At 39.8% G+C, this 10,485-nt stretch overlaps 2 protein-coding genes across 2 annotated transcripts in view; both read right to left on the bottom strand.

Moving 5' to 3' along the window:
- Nucleotides 1-1,039, bottom strand: part of LOC102197361 (abl interactor 2-like) — a 30,493-nt gene extending 29,454 nt beyond the window's left edge. The window contains exon 1 of the mRNA XM_013915625.1: nt 786-1,039. Within this exon, the coding sequence (XP_013771079.1) occupies nt 786-902 (117 nt within the window). The 5' untranslated portion in view covers nt 903-1,039. The remainder of the gene's footprint in view (nt 1-785) is intronic.
- A 436-nt stretch (nt 1,040-1,475) lies between these two features.
- Nucleotides 1,476-10,478, bottom strand: LOC102194602 (transmembrane protein 237A-like). The gene is made up of 9 exons (XM_005751920.1): nt 10,355-10,478; nt 9,875-9,980; nt 7,329-7,483; nt 6,034-6,154; nt 4,921-5,112; nt 4,401-4,474; nt 3,260-3,347; nt 2,494-2,615; nt 1,476-1,842 (listed from the first exon to the last, which is right to left on the bottom strand). Exons 1-9 carry the CDS (start codon nt 10,464-10,466, stop codon nt 1,775-1,777), a joined length of 1,038 nt encoding a protein of 345 aa, XP_005751977.1. The 5' UTR covers nt 10,467-10,478; the 3' UTR covers nt 1,476-1,774.
- Between the last annotated feature and the right edge of the window lie 7 nt (nt 10,479-10,485).

Raw genomic sequence — 10,485 nt, 5'->3', positions numbered from 1 at the left:
ATCTGATACATTTATTTGTCATAACAGCCGTATTTGCCACTTTGATGGCAAATTGACACAATGTTTCATCAGGACTGAAACTAACAATTATCTTCAGATTCCCTCAATTCTGCCGGTTATCATTTGATGAAAATAAATAAATAAAAACTGTTTATATATTTTGTTTAAATGATCAGACGAATAGCATTAAAAGTAAATCATAAATCTCAGCAGCGATTTACGGGGCAAGTTGTCGGCCACAATCACATACCAGTTAAGCGTCGCGCCAGACTCCCATTAACACATCTCTGCTCAAGCGATTGCCTGTTTACATAAACATCACAAACTTTGCAAGAGACATTTTACTATAAAAACGCAACTCGACAATTAATTCGGCACCCATTCAGTGAACATATTCAAACTTAATCCGGTTAAAGCAAACTTTTAAAACTAACCAAAATCCACCCATCACATTCCCACGGAGTCACGCTCAATCAGAAAACAACACGGTGCTGCGCAAACCACTTGCAAAAGTTGATTTTTCACTAGTAAGGATGTGTTTGAGGATATTTTTTTAAAAACCGAATTGACCCCGACAACCTTCCTATTCAGGCATCAGCGGGTCAGTGTTTGCATTGAATTCGCGGTGACTTTTCTCCTTTACATAAAAGCCACGGGTAACATAACGGAATCTGGCACGGTCATTCCATCACTCCTCTATCCAAACCGCCTACTCCCAACTGACATTGCCTCGATGTGTCATTTCACCCAACTTATACACTTGCTGCTTAAATATGAGCATGTACCTGGACATAGTTGCTTTCGCAGTACTCCGCGACTCTTTCCAGGTTGGTAAAACTGTCCAACAACGCTCTTCGTCCCGCAGGAATTTCCTCCTCCAGCAGCATCTGCAGCTCCGCCATTTTTACATGGCTTTTACTACACGGCTGCAGCGCGCGCTGAATGGATGGATCCTAGCGCCTTCAGGGGCTGTGCGGAAATCTCATTATTGTGATGGCATGAAGAAAAGTGAGCGAGTGGAAGTGCTCTGAGGGACTACCAGGCACAAGTGTAGAGCCCACAGTCGTAAGGTGGGGCCATGATATTGTTTCGTTTGACTGTTTAACCTTCTTTTTAGGGAATGTTAATCAAAGTCACGCAAAACATCTCGGAAACGACTACAAACTGTTATGAAATACATGCAGGAGGTGATGCAAATGATGACGGCAAAAGAGGCAAAAAGAGCTCGGAAATATTACAATGACTTATAAAACAGCTACAAACAAACAAGGCACACAAAATGACATCAAAGGGATACACAAAAGGATGGCTACAGATACATCCAAAGACATGCAAAGTGACTTCCCAATTACAACACAAGGCATCAAAAATGCTGTTGTGTATACAAATTGTTACAGGCAAAATGGGTAAAATGACCACAAACAGAAAACACACAAAGACACAAAAACTGATGAGAACACAAAACACAACAGACACACAAAATGACTTCACAGACAAAACTGCTAAAAGGTGCAAACGACCATAAGCAAAAATAGAGGAATGAAAATAATACAAACATTTACAAGTGGAGTACAAACACCAGAAAGTATTTTATGCTCTTCTGGCGCTTATTCCCCTGCAGAAGTATCAACCACCTATCACCATATAGCCTTTATTAGTTTATTTGCAAAATCAGTTCAAACACAAAGCTACATTATACAACAACATAAATGAAATTAGTAAAACAGACTTGGAGTCAAAGACAGAGACAAAGACACAGTGAGAGAGAAGGTTTTCAGGCCGGAATCTCCAGGTTCTCATCTCCTCTCGGGTATCCCTCCACTTCCATTGTCATCAAAAACTCTGCAAAAGGAAATCCAGACCATCAGCTTACATTTCTACAAAGCGCGCACACACTGGCTTGATGACATGTGAATGTCTGCCTCGTGTTTTAGGGTTTGAACATGTTTCACTTTGCTTCTATCTAGTGGTGATGTAAAGAATGACACCTGGAACACAGCAATGCATCAAAAGTATTACTTTTATACTTTGTACAGCTACATTTAAATGAAAAAAAAGTGATGTGTCATTAATCCTTCAGGCTACCTAGTGTATTTGGAGTCCAGGAGACTCCATGTGCGTGTGCTGTGTGGCCAAAACACCTGGCAAATCCTACAGAAGCCTTTTACGATTTCTGTTGTTGTAGTTTTATTACCATGTTTTTAGTTTATTTCACTGTTTCCACAGGACTTGAAGTATCATTAAAGTTTCCTGTTTGCTCAAGAAGGTGTCCCCAAAGTTAAGTAACATCCCTCTGTGTGATTTTTACATTTCAATTTCTATAAAAAAAGGTTTTGTAGCTTAAAAGGAATACATATTTGTTATGAGCAATAGTGTATTTTTGTACAAGTAATGCAAAAGACCACAGAACTGTACTTAACTACATTTGGTTACTTTCATCACTGGATGATGGAATGTCTCAAGTCATATCAGGTTAGTTTTAGCTAAACTTGCCTTCTGTGTAGTCGATGTCCGGTCGTGTGGAGACGACGGCCCAGGCCACGCCCACCAACAGCGCCACCACCAGGTTCACCACAATCCACGGCCGCAGGATCTGCTGCTCTGAACCAGGAGGCCTGCAGGACATGAGGGGTTAAATAGCAGTTATTATTTTACCATTCCATGTCAAGATTGAGTCCTCAGGAGGGTTTTCCAGCCATGATAAGGAGAAAATAGCAGAACTCTGAGATTCTCCAAGTTAAGTTTAATAAAGGTGCAATGGTGCCTCAGGTCTCAGTGTTGTTAAAAGGAAGATGTTCCTTTTATGTGGAAATGTGTGAATGTTTTCTGGACACTTTAGGTTTTTAAAAGAGTTTTGTTTTTAAATCTGCCATACAATTAAAATGTAAGTATTACTCAATATATAGAAAGATATTCAAATTAGTTTCATCTTGGGAAAAAACAACATTTGACTACAATTGCCTGAAAATGGCTAAAAATGGCTAAAAATATACTTCTCATACACGTTTAGTGTTCTACTAGAACCACAGAAGTACTACTAAAGTATTGTATATAATGTAAATGTAAAACACCTGCTTTTAAACCATCCTGCATCAGATATTTCCTTTCAGCCCTTTAAGCTCCTATCAGTTTTTAAATTCAGTTGCCATGTCAACCTTGAACTTTTTGTGGAAAGTATTGCTTTCATCTGTTTTCCTCTTTGCTTTTCCAAGATCACGCTAAAAATGTTGACTTATAAAAATGAAAACAAAAATCTCACCACAGAGTCTCATTGGCAGTGGGATACAGGTTGATGCGATCGCTGGCCATTTGCTGGCTGAGGGACAGGATCAGGGCTATAAAATACACTGAGCACACAAAGAGAGAAGATGTTTGGATACTTACAGGCATTTAAAAATAAAATTTTTTCAGTTTTCTATGAGATCCTGTGAAAAACCAGTAAGAAAAAAAAATGACCAGGTCCAACATGCCTAGGTTCATGATTCATTAGCTTTAGATCTACCTTAACCGGCCTTACAATGAGTAATTGTTTTCTGAATGACTTTATCAGTCTCTAACATTGTTGTGGAGGAATTTTGGCCCACTCTTCTTTAAACCTTGGATCTTTCAAATTTGTAGGCATTTGTTCATGCGCAGCTCTATGAAGCCCCACAGCATTTAAGTGCGAATGAGGTTTGAATTTGCTGCCAAGCTGGCGATCATTGTTCTTTTACATGACCCAGGGTAAGCCAAATATTACCTGTCAGACAGATGACTTCGCTTTTGAATACTTTGATATGCAGAGGCGTTCATGGTTGACTCCATTAGTACAAGGTGTCCAGGTCATGACGCTACAAAACTAGCCCAGCTCAATATCCTTCCACCACTGTGCTTGACAGTTAGTATGAGGTATTTGTGCTGATATGCTGTGTTTGGTTTTCTCTAAACTGTCCTTTGTATTATGGCCAAACATCTCCACTTTGTCTTGTTTCAGAGGTCCTGTGGTTTGTTCACATGTAACTTTGCTAACCCAAGCTGTGCTGCCATATCCTTTTAAGAGAAAAAGAAGTTTCCTCCTGGCAAACTTTACTTTTACTTCTTAAGGTTGCTAGGAGAACACTGAGATGTAGCTCTTGGTTTTCCTGCAATTTTTAACTGCACAGTCTGACCGTGGGGGGAATTTGGTGCTATGTCCACTCCTGGACTTTGGAATGACAGACCAGCAAATTGCTAAAGCCTTGATATAATTGAATTAATCAGGTGCATTTGATTAGCAGTACCTGGGTCCTATTTACTCTTGTAATTTCTATGGAGGGAGTAAAGGTGTATTCTAGTTTTTTACAGGACTGCATAGTCCTTAACCACATTAAGGCCTTAACATCAACATCGTCATCATTCTGCTTTTGTCTTGTCTTACTTACAGAAGGAAGCCAGAGCGACAGGATCCAGGGTGAGGAAGCCTCTCAGGGCCATGGAGGCCTTGGCCAGGTTCACTCTGCAGATGATGCAAAACAGCAAGGCTGTTACTTTTCACCTTCTTATTTATTCAAGTCAAAAATTCCTGTCCAGCGGGAATTTGGACAATTATGAGACTATTTCTTTCAATTGCTGGTGGAAATACAGGTCTCCAGTACATGTTTCCACCAAGTGCAGATTCTTAATTTCTTTTAAATTATAAGAGCAGTGAAATTTGGGGATCGTTAGTTTAACATTTGAGATGAACAAAATACAAGAACAATTAAAACAATAAGAGCTGAAAGATATAATGTAAAAATGCACAAGTTGAATAATTAAAGATTTTTCAAAGATAATTAATATGACATGATAAAGTCCACAAACTGAACCGCACTCCTTTAAGTAGCTTAAACAATGACATGGGTTCCACCTCCGCTTCTCAATGAGACTGCAGAGGTAGACTTCTGAGTTATTAAACTCACAAACCTGTCAAATGCAGACACAGTGCTGATGGCCAGCAGCAGGTAGAGCAGAGACTGAGCTGGGTAGGCCAGCAGGTGGTACTGCTGCAACAGGTTGGGGAGCGTGGTCATCTGCTCGCCCGCTAAGACGTACACAACAATGATGTTCCACACTGCGAAGCCGGCCAGAAAACCGTGGCAGAACAGACCTATCACCCTGCAGGTGGAGATCACACCACAGGACCACGTTAAACTGGTTTCATGGCAGCTTCTCATGCTACTCATTGAAAGTCTTTGTTTCTCTGTGACAAAACAAGAGAAAAGAACTGCTGAATTGGTGTATTTAGGACCACTGCAGTATGGTGGCACAGTATGTGAAATATTTTATATCAGATATACGTTCACCAGACACTTCATTAGTTACACCTTGCTAGTACAGGGTTAGATCTCCTTTTGCCTTCTGAACTCTCTGAATTCTTTGTGGCATTATTCAACAAGGTGGAGGAAACATTCTGGTCCATGATGACATGCTGGTGCACATTTCCTATTCCAGGTGTTCTTTTGGTTTGAGATCTGGTGACTGTGAAGGGTATTTGAATACAATGAACTCATATTTAAGAAACTAGTTTGAGATGATCTGAGCTTTGTGACATGGTGCATTATTCTGCTGGAAGCAGCCATTGGAATACAGGTGCACTGTGGTGATAAAGCCATGTTTAAATGATGCTTAGTTGGTACTAAAGGGCCCAAAGTTTGCCCACATACCATTATTCCATCATACCCAGCCCAGCCGAACCTTTGATATAAGCAAGGAGGGGGTCCATGATTTCAAATTCTGAGCCTGCCAGCCTGTCACTAATACATACTGTACTATCATACTCAGACCAGTCTGTCTGGTACTAAGAACCACGCTGCATTCGAAGTCACTTAAATCACTTTTCTTCTTCATTCTGATGCTCAGTCGGAACTTCAGCAGTTTGTCTTAATCATGTCTACATATCTAAATGCATTCGTTTGCTGCCATGTGATTGGCTGAGTAGACATGTATAAGATACATAACAGTTTGAAACAGCTGCTGCAGCTAGCTCCTGCCAGTGTTAATGTAACCCATTCTATGTGTATGTGTGTGTCTGCAGACCTGAAGCTGCTGTGGACTCGTATTGCGACATCTCTGGTGGTCCAGAGCTGTCTCGGTTCCATGTAGTCATCCATCAACTCAGAGTGTCGGAGATGCTCCACTCGCTCTCCCTGAAACCGCCCTGAACACACACACACACACACACACACACACACACACACACACACACACACACACACACACACACACACACAATTATGTTTCCATCACTTGAATTTTCTGGAGAAAATAATCCTAACCAGATCCACATCTCAGAATCCAGCCATTGTCTAAGAACATAATAATAAACATTATTGGGAGTTAAGTGAACTTGTTTTTAACATTCACAGCTTTACATGTTGACCAGTCAAATTATTCTTTGTCCTGAGCTTTATTGGATGGGGACAGTGAAGATAGAAAGATAGAGGAAGACATGCAGCAAACAGCCATCGGTTGGTCTCAAACCCAGGCCTACTGCTCTTTGGCCATACAGCAAATGGTCACCTGCTCACCCACTGAGCTAAACCGGGTGCACCGATCTGACATTTTAAAAAAAATGTTTACATTTTGAAATCTTGAAGAGCAGCAATGACATAAATGATCATGTGGTCATTTCAGAGCCAGCAGTCAGTTAAGCCATGCAACACCAAGTGCTTGGAGAGTGTCTGAGGAGATTTGCAGGGTCAGATGAGGTCAGCAGCCAGTGACCTACATAGACAAAGCGCCTGATGGATTAAAGAGGCCAGTGGTCTGGCCAGGAAGGTAATTCTAATTTTTATTCAAAAAAATTAAAAGTAAAACCAACAAACAAAAATTCAAGCAAATTTTATTTTGTGAAATATTACTAAATAATTTATTGGAAAAATCAAAAAATAAAGGGGGCAGATAGGACTCAGGAGGTAAAGCTGGGCACCTACTAATCATGAGTGTGTGTCAGTGTTCTGTTAGTTAACTAACGAACACTGACACTGTATAGTTTATTTATATATAGAACCATGGTCTTGGAGGAATCATGGTCTTCACTGTGTAATGTACCACTGCACATAGTTGAAATGGCACTAAAGTGACTTGACTTGGCTCGTACTATATAACTGCCAGTCCATTTACCACTTAAATGAAATGTTCACTGGTCATGTCAAGTCATGGTTTCATTTATAGTATTTAAAGGAAGCAGTTTGTAGAGTTTGAAACTTCTAGATGCTTTTCTGCATTTAGCTGTTCACATTCATGGTCAAAAATGAGAAGGATCATCACCCTTCTCATCATCCTGCTGCCACGTCGTGTATTTGATCCTGGTAAATCTGATTCATACTCACGGTTCCTCTCCACAAACACTTTGCCAGCTGGATGGCTGTGTCCGTGCGGGGCTGAGAACAGGGAATGCTGGGGGATGGGCGACTGGGAGTCTGTGATGATATCGTCATTTTCTGCTCCCAGATCATTGCTGGAGTGCTCTGTAGCCTTCGCCTTCCTGCCAGGTGACATTGGGAAGAGGGTTTTGTCACATGGCAGCACTAAGTCTATCCATTTATCCAGACTGAAATATGTTACTGCTTTTTAATAACTTTAGTCATTATTAGGTGTGGACACATGGACTGACATGAATATGTCAACATTGCCCCCCAAAACAAAAAAACAGTTTTTCATTTCCCCTTTTCTTTTTCTTTTTTGTGAGTTGCCATAGCAACCAGGGACTCTTGCAAGGTGTTAGAAATCCAATGAGTAATTGGAGACAACTGTAATAATCATTATGGCTTTGGTTGTGTACGTCTGCATGCTGGGCTTTGTTATCTGGACATTGCTGACTGTTGCTTTAAGCTAAGCCAACACAGCTTTTTGAGCTGATGGTGAGTCCCAGGTGTTTAACCTTAGTGGGGTTATCACCTCAAATGCTTATGACTGCCCTGTCATGTGCTGGATGACTGATAACCTAAGACATGCTAGACTATCAGCACATAAAGCTCAGAGACCTCTAAAGGCCAGAGTCTACCAAGAGACGCAAGCTTTTCAAAATAAATATGTTTAATTTATGAGTGTAAATGGGAAGTAGGTTTTCCTTTCAAAATCAAATCCTCTATATGTTACACAAACAACTCTTAGTTGTGTCTTTATTCACACAGACTCAGTGTGTCTGTGTGAATATTTTTGCTCACATTGAAAATAAGGGACAATGTAATAGGAGATAAGTTGAATAAAAGGTGATAACCTCAGCTGTTAGTTAGCTACATTAAGCTGCCATCAGGTCCTTTTACCTTCCATTACCTCTTATTACTGTCAAATAGCTCATCTCCATAACGATAGCTCTCATTGGCTCATAACTGATCTAAACAACAGGTGCATTGGCAATTTACTGATTTATAGATATGGTAGTACAAATCCTTTTGTTTGTTTTGTTCTTGTAAACCCTTTTGCTGGGATGGCGTGAAAAATAGAGACACAGAAACAAAAAGAATGCAATCATAAAAACATGATTATGAAAAATATTACCATTTTCAGTCTTATTACTGTGACATGTTTCAAAGAAGGTGGCACATCTTCTTCTTTTAATACATGTGAAAATTAAAGAAATCAGATGCTGTGGAAGCAAAATGTTGACTGCAAGCAGGCCAGTTTAGTACCTCGACTCTTATAGTGTAGAACTATGCTGTTGTAATGTGTGCATAATGTAATCTGGCATTGTTGTGTTGAAACAAGACCATTCTGGGAAAACATTTTGGGGATTTTGATTTTCCATTACTTGTATATATGAATTTTTACAGCTCACCTTTGCTTTTCAATTCCATATTCATATTTTGTAAATTTAGGCTATGAAATGAGGAAGTTTACACATTAACTTGGCAAAGGAAAGATTACTGTTTCAAATCCCCTATGAGGTTACATCAAACAAAAAAATTAGCGTTTCGTGACAAAAGACAGACCAGGAAACACTAACTCCAGTACTGCTTCCATGATATTATCTTGGTAAGTAGCAGTACAATTACAGAAATATCCAAGAGTTATATCTCAGTTTACAAAGGTGTTTATGAATAAACCACAATACGGCTGGAACAATGTCCTTTTGGTTATAATGCACATGCTACATTGGGAGAAAAAACTGCATATCAGCACAATTACGTCACACCGACTGTCAAGCACTGTGGTAAACTAAGGATGAATTGGGCTTTTTTTGCTGCCACAGGATCTGGACGCCTTGCAATCACTGCGTTGACCATGTACTCCTATCATGCAGCAGGACAACATGCTCAGTACAGCAGCAAATATGAAGGAGAATGGACCAGATTTCCTCCAGTGTGAGAGACTGATAAAGTTATGCAGAAAATGATTACTTTAAGTTATTGCTGCTAAAGAGGTTTTCATTTCCACTGTTGCTAAGTGCTCATTCATAGGGAGTTGTGTGACTATTCAAGGTTTCTCTGTAATGTAGGTCTTTATCTAACAATATAACACATCTTTGGGCAGCTGTTTTTATGGTTTGGCACTATATAAGTAAAACTCCGCTGAACTGAATTGAATTGCATTGAACTGAAATTGGTTTTACAAGCTACTGAATCATTGGTTGTGTTTTGCTTATTACCAAAGTCCTATGAAAACATTCTTTTTCATATTACTGACAGTGACCAAGTTTAACTTTTGACATCACTTCAGCTAAAGCTAACTGCCACAGTTTACCAATGATTACCTTTAACATAGTTAATGCTGCTGCTTGTACTTTCCTAATTTGATTCCTGACTGTCACAAATGACGAGTGAACTCTTTACTGAATAAAAAACTGAACGGATTAGTTCTTTGGATGCATTTTCCCATCAGTGTTGGTTTTCCATCTAGCTCAAATACGAGGATCTGACCTAATGCTGGTACTCACCTCTTCCTTTTTGTCCTCCTGGTTACAGCGACATTCATTTCTTCTCCATCTATCACTGATTCAGCAATGTTGCCATTTGGCATATCAGCATGCTCTGTTTCGTGCACTGACAAAGAAATATATGATGTGAAAGCTTTAAAGGTCACAGTTGTCAATCATGATTGTTAGCTGAGGCCCTTTATTTTTTTTAATCTCGCTTGTTGTCATGCAGCCCATCATCTAACATCTAATTTATTCTGTGCCTTTAGAACTCCCACTGCCTCTATGACAATTACAGGAAAACTGGCATATGTAACAAGAAACAGAATGGGTGTAAAGTACATGTAAAAAAAAAAGTCATGCAAATTCTGATCAAACAGACTGAAAGAAAGAATCAGAAATTCAGACGTACTTTTTGTCTTCTGTATAGAATTAGTATTGCCTCTGGATTTGGGTCACAACCTTTTACACATGTGTTAAAGCTAGTAAAGGTTTTGTTACCAACTGTAGGTGCCTTCTTCTTCTTCTTCTTCTTCTGTGGTGCTAGATCCTGTGGCTCTGGGGTCAAAGGGTCTCTACTGTCAGAATGGCTCCTGTTGATCACTTCCTCCATCTCCACATCCAGGGCGACT

Source organism: Pundamilia nyererei, unplaced genomic scaffold (assembly GCF_000239375.1).
Source record: "Pundamilia nyererei isolate P.nyererei 1_Seehausen unplaced genomic scaffold, PunNye1.0 scaffold00334, whole genome shotgun sequence".
In the NCBI taxonomy this organism is placed as follows: Eukaryota; Metazoa; Chordata; class Actinopteri; order Cichliformes; family Cichlidae; genus Pundamilia; species Pundamilia nyererei.
This window is presented reverse-complemented; position numbering and strand designations above follow the sequence as displayed.